The sequence below is a fragment of the Drosophila novamexicana genome, unplaced genomic scaffold (assembly GCF_003285875.2).
Source record: "Drosophila novamexicana strain 15010-1031.04,08,12 unplaced genomic scaffold, DnovRS2.1 tig00000974-arrow-arrow-pilon, whole genome shotgun sequence".
NCBI classification, from domain to species: domain Eukaryota; kingdom Metazoa; phylum Arthropoda; class Insecta; order Diptera; family Drosophilidae; genus Drosophila; species Drosophila novamexicana.
This window is the reverse complement of record NW_020824834.1, coordinates 410,109-427,312: the sequence shown is the minus strand read 5'-3', so window position 1 is coordinate 427,312 and position 17,204 is coordinate 410,109. Positions and strand designations below refer to the sequence as shown.

General features: G+C 38.2%; 1 protein-coding gene across 3 annotated transcripts in view; it reads right to left on the bottom strand.

Moving 5' to 3' along the window:
- The window catches only part of LOC115765554 (slowpoke-binding protein), a 60,455-nt gene that overhangs the window by 40,147 nt on the left and 3,104 nt on the right, over positions 1–17,204 (bottom strand). The window contains exons 1-3 of one of the 3 annotated variants that reach the window (XM_030709186.1): positions 13,912–14,201; positions 2,336–2,419; positions 1,216–1,292 (exon numbers count right to left, since the gene is read on the bottom strand). In XM_030709186.1, the coding sequence (XP_030565046.1) occupies positions 1,216–1,221 (6 nt within the window). In that variant the 5' untranslated portion in view covers positions 1,222–1,292; positions 2,336–2,419; positions 13,912–14,201. Of the gene's footprint in view, positions 1–1,215; positions 1,293–2,335; positions 2,432–13,911; positions 14,202–17,204 lie in introns of those variants that run through there. The other 2 variants (XM_030709187.1, XM_030709188.1) reach the window with 2 other exon arrangements.

Genomic DNA, 17,204 nt, shown 5'->3' with positions numbered 1-17,204 from the left:
TTAGAAAAAAAAAGCTCAATTTTAAAATTAAAAAGGTATCTTTTGAGAGCTTTGGTAGAAATAGTGTTAAATGTAAAAAAATTAGGTTGCCATTTCGACCACTGTGCGACTATGATTTCGTCCACTGTCCCCTTCGTGACACATTAATCATGACCCGCTCAACGACTGTTTACCTTTGCTGACCATCGCCTTTTGCCACAACTCCCCGCATGGACACGTGTGTGTGTGTGTGTGTGCTCAGTTGTCGCAGGACAATCGTTTGTATGCAAATATTTCAGTTTGTTTACTGTTTGCCGTTTCCTTTTTGTGTGCTCCATATGGAAATTGGAAAAGTTTTTCTCTATACATACATACGTACTTATATTACGTATACGACGCGTTGGCCTTTAACTTCGCGTAAAAAACACTTACAACCGAAACGAAATAAAACGCAGCCGATGGGAATCAAAGGCACACGCACACATTTAAACACGCAACACATAAAGGCATGGCATTTGCCAGTTGTCCTTTTCTGCGTTTGTCTTCTAATAAAATGATAGTGTGTGTGTGTGTGTGTGTGTGTGTGTGTGTGTGTCGTATAGTGCTGGGACGAGCTGGCGCCAACCACATCGTAATAGGCCCCTGGGCGGCGCTCTTAGTGGTCACCACACCCTTCCTCTCCGGACGCTTTGAATGTCAACTGCGTCATTCTTGGCTTGGTTTTTGTTTCGCTTTTTTTTTATTTTTTTTGAGACAAAACAGGCTGTGCCCTTTGGTCCCCCGCTTCCAGTGACCTTGTCATTAAGTTAATTGTTCGCAACCAGTCCAATTGCCGACTTGAATTATTTAGTTGGCTTTCTGGCCGTCCGGCCGTGGCAGCTTTTGTTTGTCTCTGCCAGTCTTTGACTGTGCTGCAACCCCTTCCCCACCCCCTGCCACATTGCACATTCGCCACGTGGCGCACATTGTTGTTCTTGTTGTCATTTTCGCAGGCTTCCTTTGAGCACCCCGCCATGCCTGCACGTTGTCCGCCCGCTTCTCTCAGGGCTTTGACAGCCACGTGCTGCATGGCTTAGTGCGTTGACAATTTGACCATATCTTTAAACTAAAAATCGGTTAACAAAGCCTCTGAAAAAGGCGCTGGATAATATTCTTCTCTTTCTTCCAGCTCACAATTTTCTTGAATTTCTTGAGTAATAGAAAATGGATTGTCAAGACTCGAAAATGTTTACATACCTGCATCGTCTTATCCAGTATGAAATGACAACGATTCCACCTAATATTAAACCTCCCAAGGCACACCAAAATAGGGTCTGAAATGGATAAAAATAAAGTTATAAATTGGCTGCTTGTGACTGGCTAAAGTTTAAAATAATAATAAAAGTAATAAATTATATTCCCGTGTTAATGATCAAATGACGAAAATATACTTCCAGATTATTCTATTGTATTACAATGCGTCCATTCTTTTTTACTGAACTCTTATTAAGATGTCTTGAATTTGTGGTAAAAAAAGTGTCATTCTATGACTTGACATCTTAATTGCAAGGTTTACGGCTTTTGTATTTAATAGAAAGATTAGCCGAAAAGGTTTCAATCATTCACGACATTTAAAGTTATCTGTCTTTTCAATTTGTGAAAGCCAAAAAAGCTTCAATCATTCACGACATTTAAAGTTATCTTCCCTTTCAATTTGCGGCAGCCAGGTCGGGTCACATCATCAATTTTGCAGCCCCAGATGTCAAATGCATTGGAATTTTGGGCCAGAGCAAGGCCAATGTGTGACATGGCAATATAAATCAGTTAAAATCTGTTAAATATCCTGCCAAGCCGAATGATTTATTAAATTGGGTTCCGGCTCAGATAATAATGTCAATTTGCTTATGTGAAAAATTAACAAAAATTCTCACAGAAATTTAAGAAATGTCGAGCTGTTAATTGAGAGCATTGCCCTTTGAAATACATTTTTTAGATTGAGTTGAAATTATGTGTAATGGGCATGAAAAATGCACTAAATGAAAGCCGCAAGAAGGTCTGCGGCAGGCGGCAAGTTGCTCGGCAATTTGTGATTTTCCAACAATTTCAGCACAATGAAATTCTATTGTCGGCGGCCATTGTCTTTGCCCTTTTGCTGCTGTAAGTTCATCTGAAAATGGCAGTCTGCCAATCTGATAAAGGCCTCAGTCGCTTTCCACAATGGGATGCATTTTGTACAACTTACAAACAACTTACAATTATGGCGCCATAATTGAGAGGAATTTGGCTGGAAATTCGCAGAATAATTCCTCATGATTTGTCGGCTCAAATGTTATAATAAACAAAGAGCCAAGTTCAAGGCAATGGGAATTATACTTACAATCCAGTAGTGCGTTTCAGTATGTTTGCTTGAATTCAGTTGCATCGCACGTTCCTTTCATTTATGCACGTCACAGTGGGTCGGCTGAAATGTAAAAACAAAACACTGATTAATCCAAAAGTTTATAAGAAAAATAATAAATTACAAACGTATAGGTTTCTTTGATAAGTTGGATAAGTTATGTTACACTTCCTCATGCAAATAAGAAATCAAACTTGAAAATGTTCTATACCAAATCTTTTCTAATGACCAACGTTATGCAGAAATCATCTTCATTAGTTAATTTACTTTGAGCACTTGCTTTACATAAGCGATAGTAAATGGATGCTAATGCCTACATCAATATCCGGGTCATTACATTTCATTGATTTGTTTTACTAAATATAATTGGCAGAATGTAAGCAAACTCATCGCACCCACCGATTCAGTGAGCCGACAGATTAGCTTCCCTCATCGAATTTCAAGAGCACTTCATTTCGAGACGACGTCCAGCTGGGCGTCCTGTGGAGGCGAGAGCGTAATTCTTGGTGTAGGGATGGGCGTGGGTGTGGTCATGCCAACGGAATGATTGCACTTGATTTACGGGGACCTGCTCGTTGGAGTGTTCCAGTGCGACGCCTGTGAAATAATCATAGCATAGCTGGGCAAATATGACAGGCAAGGGGGATTCCTTGAATCTTTAGATTTACTGAAGCATTTTTGCTCGCTCGAAGCAAATGGCAAACTGTTGATTTAGGCTACTAGATGCTAGTCATGTTTTCTCGGTGTCGTGTCTCATTGTCCGACGTTTCAGCTTTATACAATGGACACATCGCAGCTTCCACAGGGACAAGACGGATGTTCAACTTGTTCTCTCTTTTTTGCTGCTTTGCATACTTTTCATTCAACTAGCTAATTTTGTTTTAAATTAGTTTATTAACATAATATTTTTTTTATGTAGTATTATGTGAGATCTCCTATTTCTTTTCAGAGCGGTAAATAGTTCTTGACAAAATTGTAACCATACGAGAGCAAAAGAATTTTCCGCAAAAAAATTTAACATGATAATCGTATGCAAAACAAATGCAATTGATGGGCATCGCAACAACAAGAATACACATGTCAAATTGTTATTTTGTTTTGAGTCAAAAAACAGACAAATTTACAACCCTCGGAAGCATTCCCAAGCTGGCCAATCGCTACAAGTTATGCCACGGCTTTTGCAATAATAATAGTCTAGGGTAAGGGGAGTGTGAAGAGCATATGGCGCGAGTTAACAACTTTGGTTTAATGGGGCAAAAAGTGGCCCAATAAAAATGTCAATAATACGAGAGAACACACACAGAGACACACTCGAAATGAACTCGACTACTCGCCACGCAAGTAAATTACTAATACACAGCGTAAGCCGCACGTCTGCTGGAAAATCGAGTGCGAGGCAAGTGCAGCTGACCGTCTGAAAGTGTGCCACATGCCACATGCGGCGTATGTTCATTTATCATCACTCGGCTGTCATGTTGAGCCCGTCAGCGTGATTTGTCCAACTTTGATCCAGAGCCGAGTACCACAAGGACATATTTGATGGCTTCACTTGTGTTGCCTTTTTTTATATATTCTTGTATTTCTTGTTTTTCTGTTTTCTGTGCGTGTTAGCACTTATTTTGCTGTGGAAAAAACTTTTGTCCTGACAAAGCACCCAAGTCCATGCACTGTTATAGGACCATTACGCTTAAGCGATTAGTTAATTATATTAACTAACGCAACTTGCTCTGTTCCATATAGCCTTAACATATGCTCATTCAATTTGACATTAATTGTGGGTTGTTAATTTGGAGCACAAAATTTAATACAATTTTAGTTTCAAGTGGATAAGTCAATTTCGAAAAATGTCTATTTAAATTACAGGTTAAATTCGGGTGATTTAAGTTGATCAAGAAGTTATTCTGAGCAAGGTCAGCTGAAATTTGTTTACCGAATAGCCTAATTCCACTGTCCACATTTCTTACATTTTTTTGCGTATGTCACATTTTTGTCTAATGTTAACAATTATAAAAAATTTAACATATAATTCGCTCTCTCACTCCCTCCCATTTTCTTAGACTACCTTTACTTAACTTCTTTTAGTGCTGAGTATCTGTCTATCTACCTTCTTCTAAAAGGCAATAAAGTAATCGTGTTTGGGTTTCTGAATATAGAATAAGCTTATATGTTAGACCAATTTATAGCCGGAACTAAAATATTTTTGTATAAGCCTGAGTCTAATAAATACAAAGTTGACCTGTGATGAGTAGTCGCAGACAGCTTAGTTTATTGAGTGTAAAAATTGCGTTTTTGTATTCTTTTTTCAAAAGGCCAAGGAAAATTCGACTATCTGCACTTCCGCCTGCTGGAAAGGAAAATAAATGGCGACAGCCATCGGCCATGGCAAAGAGAAATGGCCAGAAGCTAAGCGAAAAATAATGTAAAATGTAAATGGAAATAAATAAGCCTCGACGCTGGTCAGTTTTGCACGAGTCTGCGCTGAAAATGGACGCCGGCTGTTGCCATAAACTTGTATGTAAATTATTTTCAACTCATATGAAACATAATTGAATAGAATAGAGGAATAAAAGTGTAATTTGAAATGCAAATGGCAAGCACAGAAATTAATGCAATCAAATTGAATTGATAATCAATAAAATTGATTGCCAGAAAAGGCAAAAGTGTAGGTAAAATGTGCAAATGCTTTTGTTGATGAGTCTCGCAATCAGTTTGAGTGTGGTGCAGGTCAAGAGAGTTCCTTGGCTGTAAAATAAAATGACCAGATGGAGTCACGAAGTGACCCGGCTTATGCTGTAACTGTCTAGCACTTCGACTTGGGCATTTTATTGTTGGTTCGCGCAGGTAAAGGTCATGTGCTAATCACAGCGACCTGGTGCGGATGTGAGCTTGGAATTCGTCCGACACACTGCCATGTCCGTAACTGCAACAGCTGCCGGATGTAATAAAAGCAGCGAGCAGGGCAGAAACAGGAGGTCGCTAATGCACCGGAAGTGCAGGCGGTAACCGTCTCCATCCAGCTGACCATTGGCCAACTTCCAGCTTGAGAGGAAAGGGACCTGGAATCCGACCCGACTATTGTTTGTGTCCTTAAAATGCACTCGTAAATTTGAGAGTCGGTCATGGCAGCTGTTCGCGAGCTTTCAGGGTTGTTATTTTAATTTTTGTTACGAATGTGGCATTTGTAATAGCAAAGGTATGTCGACCCTTAACACATTGCACAAGGCAATCCGAAAGCAAGGCCACAAAGAACCTTTAAGCTGAAAGCTGTAGCTTTTTATTATGAACCGAGAACTCAAAGTAAACACAGCTTTATTGCTAAAGAACCAAACTCAATCGTCTGCAAGTCTGGCGCTGAATAAGTCATATTTATGTTCGACTTGATTTACTTTGCCACAAACAATAAATTTTGGGAAGCAGCCGCATGGATACCGGTGTCGAATAGCACATAAGGATTCAAAAAGCGCAAACAAAGTGTTGATCAAATTTATTTTCATTGAAACGTCAGCTTTTGAGCCATTCGTCCTGCCTCTCATGTCCTGTGGGCCCTCTGGCTGGCAGTTTGTTACCGCCTGATGTCCTTGTTGACAATGTTCGTTGTGAGTTCTATTTTTTCCTTACCAACACCAAATTTAATTCAGCAGAAATCGCTTTGAGTTGCTGTTTTTATTATTTTATGACACGGCAAAAACTGAAATCCACCTTCACATACATTTTCCCCTGGTGCTTCATGCCAATTTTAAACTTTTGCTGAGTTCAATTTTCCTATTTTCTTTTTTATTTTGACAATTGAAACTTTGCTTTTGATATGCGAGGCTTTTATTTATACTACAACAAAATCTAAATAATTCTACCTTGGCTCAAACTACAGGGTATATGAAACTGGATAATGTCCATATTTTGTATATACATATGTCTTTGTGAATATTTCTTCATTCCGACTATGTGTAATTCTTTTAAGCAATGTTTGCTATCCCCTCGTTTGTTATTTAAAACGATGCTCCACTTTTTATATTTGTATTATTATTTTTTTGGTCCGACGACGGCTTTTGATTTGAGCTGACACAATGCATATATTTGTATTTAATTTGCATGTGCTGCATGCCAAGGACTTGATGTCTCTAACCGGCCCTGACACACATTTGGCTAGCTGGCCCAGGAAACCGGCTAAATTGGCATCAAAATGCGCGCTCAGTTTTGTCAGACCGGTAAAGAGATTAATTACCCGAATCCAGCAGATGGTTAGCACATTTCCTGTCAGTTAATTAGCGGAACTGGGCCTGACTGATGGCTTCTCTCAGCATAACGTGGACCTTAAACAAAGTATCTGCAGCTTACATATAGCCTAGAGCCCAGCACTTGCCTAACACAATGGTCAATTACGCGAGCCGCATTCGAGCGTTCTGCCCGTAATTGTTAGCCGAGGACAAAGGCTTGATTATTTGCATGGAATTGTCCGACAAAGATGCTGACAGTTGTCATCGCTTTTGTTTAACATGTCAACTATGAACAGATATCAATCATCATCCACTGCATTTGCACAGATTTTGAATAATTACAAGTTTTAATCGCTCCGGACTGACAGTTGAAGGAACTACTACCAACAAACTTTTTTTATTAAATTCGGCAAAAATCATTTGTGAATATTCCATCAAATATTTTGAGGAACATTTAAGACAAATTAAATATGTTAATGAAATATAATAATGAAAAATGAGAGCATTAAGCAAATACATTTATATGCTTATTTTAGGTCGCATATTAACAATTTTATCTGTGTTTTTTTTTTTTTTGGGTTTGCTGGCCTTGTAGATTTTGTGCAAGCCTATAGAAATCTGTTTGTACACATTGATGTCATGTTGTTAAAATACGTGTTAATAACATTTATTAATTTTGATTCAGTCGATGACAAGTTTTGCATTTCAATTAGCGTTGGTAAATGTGAAAAAATTAATCCCTATTTTTCTATATATAGAAACGTTGCCCTGAGATGCTGAAAATTTCTGACTTGGAAAATTCCAACCGAAAAAAAGCTCTAAAGCTCCGTGGACTTCATACTTTTTTCAAAATATCTATATTTAATACAACTTGACATAGTACGGAAGTAAAAAAAATTGATTTGCCCAGAAAATAGATACTGCAATGCTTAAGACTTTCAGGTGTACCCAAAACTAAAAAAGAATAATTAATAATTATATGCAAAATTAAATGCAATTTAAATGCGTCTGAAAATAAAAATGTCTATCCAGCGCACTTACAGCCAAGAAGCGAAGTGAAAGCCAGGCTAATTCCATTTAAAACTCGCTCGTGGGATTATTCAAATGAATATTCGTTTACTTTTTGCCTATCAAGTGGGTTGTGGGTGCTTCAGTTTCCATTATCGTGTGTATAAGTAATTATTCCAGTTATTACAATAACCTAAACTGATTTGCATATATGTATATATGTATATGCCCTCTGGGCCAGCTATGTATGTATATAGCAATTGTCGACCCATTGCCTTAACCCTGTTGTGCAGTGCTTGAAATAGTATAGAACGAGAGAGCTGCGAGCTCTCGCTTGCACATACATATATTTATACCTTTCTCCTTGGCAACTTGTATATGGCCCAAATGCGCTTTGCATGAATCCGGTTGCCTTTGGAGCTCAACTAAAGGGTTGAGAATTTGCAGATTAGAGCAGAGCAAGGCAACTGCTGCGGTTGCGGTTTGTATCCTCCTCTTGACTAGGAGCTTTAAAGCAACATTTCCAGCTGAAGGCTTATTATGTGACCACATTTGCATTGACAATCCGAAGTTTTAATGATTATGCTATACCCAAAATCTGATCAAATGATCTAAGAATAATATATCTATTTTTTTAGTCACCAATTTACAAACCCTACGTATACCTGTTGAAATAGGCTGCAACTATATATAAACAAAATGCAGGAAAATCTCGTTGATTGACCCAGCACGAGACCAAGAGAATGAAGGGAAAACAAAACAAACCTGAAAAAACAGCTAATGAAGAATGAAAGGAGGCGGATATGCAAAGCGGAAGTTACGAGGACATTTTCAGCCCATTAGCTGTTAAGCCAAACCACACTAACTGAGCCATTCAACGGACCACGGACTGATAAGACCCTCCACATCCCTCCCCCCCACACCTTTTCTCATTACCATTTTGTTCGCACCAACTGTGAACTGAAAATGTTCGAAGCATTTGCAAGTTCAATGTGTCCCCAACGGGTTACCATACATCTCTTCCCTCTCGTCATTTTGATTGCCAACTAATTAATAAATTAACGTAGCGCAAGCAAAAAGAAGAGTTTCCATTGCGTGCGACAAACCGGAAATGCACATTTCGTATATGGCGCGCCATGTTTAATTTTTTAATTACAGACATGTGTGTGTGTTTGTGTACGTGTAAATTTGTAAATTGGTGCACGAGTGCTGCCAATGTGAAGCGGAAATGCAATTTATGTTTCAGTTTCGAGCTGCGCAAACGGAAGTTGTACTTGTCGATAGACGTAAACATGCCTCAATGACAAATTAAAACTGTTTAAGCTTATTTGTAGAAGTATGCGAAATACGGATTGAACAAATAAGTTTAACTAAACACGATTTCGATAACGATTTTGACATACTTCTTGGAAACGGGGCAAGTTTTATATTACCGGAAACAAACTCCTACTGCGCGGGCACTGGGAAGACGTACAATTAAAATTTCAAGTTCCTTGCTCTTATAGATTCTGGCATACGAACAGACGGACATGGCTAGATCGACTCAGCTAATGATGCTATTCAAGAATATTTATACATAATGGGGTCGGTGACGCTTCCTGCTGCCTGTTACATACATATGCACAAATACATTATACCCCTTTTACCTATTGTTAATGGGTTATAATGGGTATACAAATGCAAATACTTTATTTTTAACGCATGTCAGCAAGCACATTGCTTAGCAAATTGACAGAAATTAAATTAGCAATTGTCTTCGCATTCTAAAGTTTATTAATCGGCAAATAAATTGTTTTCCCTTGCATTTTTCTGTTTGTGTTGCCATTGCTATCCATGGTTATTGGCTTTCAAGAGACTCTTTTTTATCCCATTTGTGTGCTTGTGCTTGTGTGCATAATAAGCCAATTGATAATCCTCATACTAATGCAAACAAGACTTATTGAAAAATTGTCCAATTAGGAGCTAAGAGGATGCAAAGCGAAAGGCAATAAACTAACTAGTTAGTCAGAGACTGAATATCGATTATAGCATCTCCGTGCCATATATGTGTCACGCTAAAATTTATTTAAATTTAGCATAATTTATGGATTTATGAGCACGTGTTTGTGTTTTATATATATGTCGCATGGATCAAACATTCTGTCAATATGCTGACACCAAAATTAGCATATTTTCACAAAGCAGGCTCTGAAGCTCGTACGTTTTACTTACGTTAACGTGTTTACGTTAAACGTAAACACTTGGAGCTCATACTATCTCGCCTGCACACACAAGCCAGGACCCAATCATCGATTAGGCTGTGGTTTTTTTAAGGGCGGACGTGGTCTATAGGATCGTTAATTAGATACTGAAAAACACTTTCTGAGTTAAAATCGATTAATGAATTAAATTCAATTTAAGTAATTTACTTAAATCGAATATTTTTAAAATATTTGCGTCTTTATGGTTTTGCTGACGATTTGCTTGCACACATTATCCTGTAAAAGGTCCAGACAAATATTTGTGAGCATTTTTAACATTAATAAAATGCGATTTATATTAAGGAAATCTTATCATATAAGCATAAATAGTGATTGGTTTTTATTTATAGAAATAATTTTTATAGACTCCAATGAGTTGTAACATAAGATAATCTCTGTACTATAAAGGAAACAAATTTATCCTAAACTCATATTTAGTGAGGTTTTACCACACACACAAAAACACAGTTGTCCATATATGCCAAGTGAAACGCCCAAAGTGAATGCCAAAGTAAAAATGTGGCCAACCTTTGACCTTTGCTACTATACGAAAAAGTAAAATAAACAAACAAATAAAATAAAGCCGCCTGCAAAGCCAAACAAAATGAAACAGCAAAAGGAGTTGGGTGGGAAATGTAGCCTATATTGGAGCCAAAAAGTGTGGGCGGAGTCTGTAACATGAACTAATTCCCCCCTCAAGGTAAAAGCCAAAATAACCACCAAACGAAGCAAAATTGAGGGCAGTGGGCGTGGCGCATAAATCACATAACAAGTATCCTGTCAAGCAATTTGTTGGAGCCAAGTTGGGCACTGGATAAGCGTAAGCTGAAGAGTTGAGCTGACTGATTGGATATTAAGCGGGACTCCTAATGAGGTATTCAAATAGATTTGCGATAAAATTAGCATTTGCTTAAAGGCAAAATGCCTAATAATAAATTTGAGACAAATATGGTGCTAAGTCTATGCGATGAGACGGGGTTTCGAGAAATTCCACGCGTATTTGCGGAAAAATTGCGAAAAACGTTTGCATGAAACTTTTTTGTTGGCCATGCGATGGGCTTCAATCTCATTTTCAATCATTTTTGTTCAAATTCTCTTGAGGGGTGTTTCACACTTTAGCGATTTAGGAAATTCCACCCACAACAGTGGTAAATTGGCAAAAAACGGTTGTAGGCAAGTTTTTTGTTTTCCGTCCGATCTGTTTAAAACTCATTTTCAAAGATCTTTGTGCCTGACAACATTGTTTTTGGTCAAAATTCATGTGAATATACATCAATATACGCACATATATATATATATATATATATATATATATATATATATATACATACATACATACATACATATATGCATACATACATATACACATATACACATACATACATACATACATACATACATACATACATACATACATACATACATACATACATACATACATACATACATACATACATACATACATAACATACATACATACATACATACATACATACATACATACATACATACATACATACATACCTACATACCTACATACCTACATACCTACATACCTACATACCTACATACCTACATACCTACATACCTACATACCTACATACCTACATACCTACATACCTACATACCTACATACCTACAAACATACTTCTCCAGCTCTGCCTCCTTGGCACTCCCCCTCCTGCACCTCCGGCATGCTCCTCCGGCTCCTCAGCTTCCAGCGTTGAAGCAGCCTGCGCCTAATTCATAGGTGAAGCCTGCAAGCCTTACTTACATTTTTGAGAATCGAGGAGGAGGGCAGCTTTAATAAATACGTTTTCTTATTTAAATTTGCCGCGCAACAAGATAAATAGATCTGCTAATGATACTTTATAAGGCAATTTACATGCATACAAACAAACATATATACGCACATACATACATACATACATACATACACATATACATACATACATACATACATAAGTAATAATATCAATTTGGCATCTAAATCTGGCAACATTATTTTCTAAATTCACGTAAAAATGGTACCCTCAAATATCCTATAGAGACATACAAAGGTTTTTAATCATGGTTCGGCCTCTTGATCAATTTGGCATCTAAAGCTTACAACATTATTCTTGTAATTTATAAATTTTTAAAAACTAACCAATCTCTTTTTAACTATTCAATGTAATTTGATGCTTTGAATACATTAAAGATTCAAACTGCTTTTAGACTAATCCAGTTCTCGAATTTCTGCAACTGGTTCTAGAATTATACACTGGTATGGGTGATGTGCTATACATCAGTTAGATATGTCGATATTCTTTATTGTTATACCCTGAACCCATTGAATATCCGTAAAAGGGTATAATGTTTTTGTGGAAGTGTATCTAAAAGGCCGAAGGAAGAAGGAGTATTGAGGCGGTGGCCAGGTTGAATGAGGTCGCGAGTCGAGTCGATCGAGGCTGGCGATTGCCCCTAGTCGGGCACTTCCGACTAGAGCACTTCAGCATGTTAACATATATATTTTTTTGTATCAAGGTAATTCAAAATCGCGCTTTGTCTCTCTGACAACGACACACTCCCAGCTTTGTGTTTCAACAAGAACGTGCAGCTGCCAGATTCAAAAAGCACTTCTGTTTTGTCTTAAAATAAACAGAAATAGCAAATATTATGCATACGCCAGGAGGAACACTGAGTTGTTGTTGTTGAAACAATGCTTTGGGGTAGCAGCTGTCTGTCTGTCTGTCTGTAGAGTTCGTCAGGCGTTCGCATAATTAAGGCGTCATAAATACTCGTACTTGGTGGCGGGATTTGAACGTTGGGGTCGGCATGTTTTTATTGGGGAGCCCGCAGCAAATAAAAAAATATCGATTCAACTTTGCCATTGAAATTAACATGGAAATCAAATCAAAAATAAAACACAAAGCACAAAAAATGCAATCAAATAAAAATGTTTGCGGAAAAACAAAAAGTAAACGGACTGGATTCCAGCAAAAACTTTCCCAAAGCCAGTTGCCAACAATTTGTATTTCGTCATTCGCAGATTGCGTAGTTTTTGCTACAACTAAAATACTTGGACCCCGAACACGTAACCCGCTTTAGCCAGCGGCTACAGCCGGCCGTGTCGTCCTGAACGTCCTGGCCGTGTCCTTGGACGCAAAGCATGCCCGTTAAAGGAACAGCAAATGGCATAGAAAGTATTTCAAGCGTACTTCTATTTTTGAAAGTTCGGATAGTTATTTGTCTCATTAGAATTAGTTTAAGCAGTTTTGAATAGAACGCAGCTGCTGGAAATTACTTTGACCCCTTCTACAAATGATATTCATCCACAGCTCCCGCAGCGCTCTGCGTGTGTGCATGTGTGTGCATTGCGGCGTATACGTAATGTGCACTCACTTAACAAGCAACTGGGCTTCGAGGAAAAAAACTGCATTCTTTTTGCTCTGATTAATACCAATAATCTGCTAGGTAGGGAGTGCATTAATTTGAAAGTCATTTCCAAGAAAGGATTTAACTGAAAGTGGAACTGAGCAGTCGACCTTTTACTTCAAGCTAAAAAATTGTTTAGTTTACCAATAAAAATAAACAATTATTTAAAGAAAATTCAAGTTTTTCTTCAATAAAAATAATAGAATAATTTAAAGTAAATTAAAGTTTTCCTTCAATAAATATATAAAATTATTTCAAACAAATTAAAGATATTCTTAAAATAATAATAATATTATTATTATTTAGAGATATTAAAGTTATTCTTCACATTGCTTAGTCAAGTTAAAGCCAAGTTTATCTCAATCCTGGCAGTTGCTGTGTACCGAGTTCACAGATCTAGGTCAATGCTTCACGCATAAGAATTTTGTGTTTAAATAAAAGAGATTAGATTAGTTAGAAAAACCATTTAATCCTTTTTATTTAAATACAAAATTCCTTTCGTTGTAAAAAACTAAAAGTTTTTTAAACTCTAAAATTCTGTAAATAATTTATTACTGAGAAGTTCGTGCGCTATTTATGAAAATTGATTTTGGTCTTGCCAAGCTGCAATTGGGTCAGTTAGCCTAGCCAAAACTATAGTTTGTGCAATTAGCTAGGCGTAAATCGGAAAACTCACCTGTAACCAAGCAGGAAAATTTATAGCTGCAAGGGGGGGTGGGCGGCGGCGAGCGGCGCTTCACTTAGCTACTTTTTTTGGTTCCTCTGTGAATTCTCTCGCTTGTTTAATTGAATTGGTTCGAGTCGTTGGGGTTGTTGCAGTTAACAGTTATGCAGTTTGAACTCGCGGATGCTTCAATATCCGCGACGGCAAAACTCTGAGCCTATTTGGGAAGATGTACAACAGACGCGGTCAGTTGCTCTCGCGCGACTGATGAATGGCGCCTTGCTGTGCTATCCATTCGTGGATTCGGTTAACGGTGCTCGGAGTTCGATGCTCGGAGTTCGGTATTCGGGCAATTCGGTATTTCGTATTCGTTTATGCCTGTCGCTGAGTTGGGGTAATGCTTGTTGTTGTTTTGCTTCGGCTGGAGGCAACTGGCAAACAATTCTCAATTCGGCAACGAGACTCGGACTCGAACTGGGATTGGGACTGGGCCAATGGGCCAGCGAAAGCAACAACAAGAAGCACAGTAATAACGAATAACGAAAGCGAAACGAAATAATAAATGCCTTAAATAATTTATTGCATTTTTAAATGAATATTCCGAGGGAGTGAAAGAGAGACAGAAAACGAAAGTCGCGCACAAATCACTCACAAAAAACACTCAAGCATTTAACTCAACTTTTTGTTTCTACTTAATAAAATTTGATTATTTTGAGTCAATCTATTTATGTGGCTTAGAACTACCGTTAAGTTGGGAGCGCGTGTTCGCCTCGCGCAATTGAGAGAGAGAAAACATCCACTCCGCTGCGTGACTCGAACTGAATTAAAAAAGTTGGCAACCTGAGGTTGCGACTGTTCCTGTGTCTGGTGTAAGGTTCGTCTCGCAATTTTCTTGATGTTCGCTCCTCGTGCGTGTCCGTTTCGTATCTATAAAGTTTATATTTCCATTGACACCCTTTCCCCAAGTGTGCATGGTTCGCCCGACAACGCGCCTATCGTATGTTTCGCTTCCATTCTGTTTCACATGAAAGCGACAACGAGCTTGCAGAAGCTCTCTCGACTGCTCCAGCTGTTTTCGCGAGACTTCCAGAATGCACAATAATAACAACAAATGAAGCTTTTTACGCATGACCTAACGGTGTGCCGAACTTTTGCATTCTACTCCGCTGCTCTGCATATCTTCTAGTAGGCTCTGGCTGTCTCATTGCCTGTCACTCAGCTGTTTCTGTTCTGGTGTTTTAATATAGTAATTTATGGTATTTATAATAATAATAATTTTATAGTCACTTTTATATTAAAAAAAAAGTACGTTAAATATCTTAGATCGCTATGTAACATTAGATTCTAATAATTGTAATACAAAACTTTTTTTAATTTTTGTTGACAGCATAATAATTTACTTTGGCATTAGGTTCCCAACCAAAAAAGGTCATTCGAATCATTCAGTATCTGATAATAACGCTTCTTTACACTTGCATTGCTTATGCCGAACTCTCTTTGGGCATTGAGTAATAAATATTTGTTTTTAGCTCTTTGGGTAATCTAATGTGTTAAGAGAGCGTTGATGACAATCCATGGAGTAATAAACACATACATTTATTACTCAATGACGACAACCGTTTGCCGACACTTCCAATTGAAAACGCTTTTGCCTATTTGCGTGAGAGCTCAATCAACTGCTGAGCTTTTCAGTCAAATAACAAAAAGGCGGCTACTCGCAGCTTTTACTCAGCCAGCGCGGCCTGCGCTCCGCTGTTCGCATTTCATTGATGCCCAAATATAGGTCAACAATGTGCTATGGGACAGTCGCAGAGACAGAGACGGTGGCAGTTGCGGCGGCGGTGACGACGGCAGAGAAAAAGACATCGGCGTTGCGTTTATCAGTGCAATGGTAACAATGCTGCCGTTACTTTGTACTCGTTAATATATATGTGTGAGTGCATGTGTGTGTGTATGTATGTTGGCATTCATTAGTAAAATATGCACTTGTAAATATGTATGCGTAAGTGTGAGTGTATGTGTGTGTGCGTTGGCATTGCTTAGGCGGCCGCTTCGTTGGTGGCCACCATACACATACATACAATTACACATAAACACACACAGTGAAACAGCGCGAAAACAATTTGCACGAGAACATCGCGTATACGCCCCGTTATCATCAATGGCTAAATTTATGGCCGACCTTGTCCGGCATACACAAATATTTCGTGCATTTGTCACAACTCGTTGTCCGGGCAATAATTAAATTTCACGCGGGGCACCGGACAACTGAGACAATCTCTTTTGACTCCAATTTTGTTTTTGTTATTTTAATTGATGCGATCCGAAAAGTGGGTCAACGGTAAAGACATTCTCAGGATAATCCTAAATGCGCTTTTAAGGCGTCCACACCAAGTTTACCCCCCCCCCCCCCCCCCCCCCTTCGGTCACACCAGTGGAAGCGAGTTCATTGTATTATGCCAAGGACTCACTTAAGGAATAAAGCAAAAGCTTGTTCTTGCCGGCGTGATTGTCGCCTCGTTGTAAAGGACATCCAAGTGTATAAAAGCTCGTTCCGCTACCCGCAGCTCCCCGCAGCTTACGTGCATTCCAATGCCCCGCAGCCAAGCAGATGCCATCCACTTCCTATTAAATTGCACCCCAGACGCACTTCTTCACTAGCTTCCGGACGGTTCCCTACAGGCGAAGGTCGCTGCATATTGAATAAATTAATATAAATCAATGCTGAAGTCTTTGAAGTCTACTTAGGAAAATCCATTCCGATCTAAACATTATCTTGGCAAAGAGATAATACAAATGAAATGTTTTAATATTAACAAAACTATCAAAACCGGACGTGACTGGACATGACACATCCTGGCCTCATTATCTGCTTGCAATTAAAGACATTCAAAGAATAAATGCGAATTTAGGTTGAAAGCAATAAATATGATATCAACATAATTGTTGCAGCTGCAATTTTAAGAACATTTTACCTATGTAAGGTTTCTAAATGTATTAAGGCCCCTGTCCCTATCGAAGTTTTATAAATCACAAGTACATTATGATTATGTGACATTTGTGATGATAACGAAATACTATGACAAATCGTTCTGCAAATAAGACCTCGACTCGGTGGTTGAACTTTGTAATTTGTTTCGAATTAATGAAATAAATTCACAATGCCTGCACACAGTCTATCAATTATTGTATAAAGATATCAACTTTTATATTTAGGGGTACATTTTTTTTGCGTGTTTAATATCGAAAGCCAATGAAAGTGCTTTTCTTATTAAATTAGGCCTTTCACTGCGTAGAAAATATTT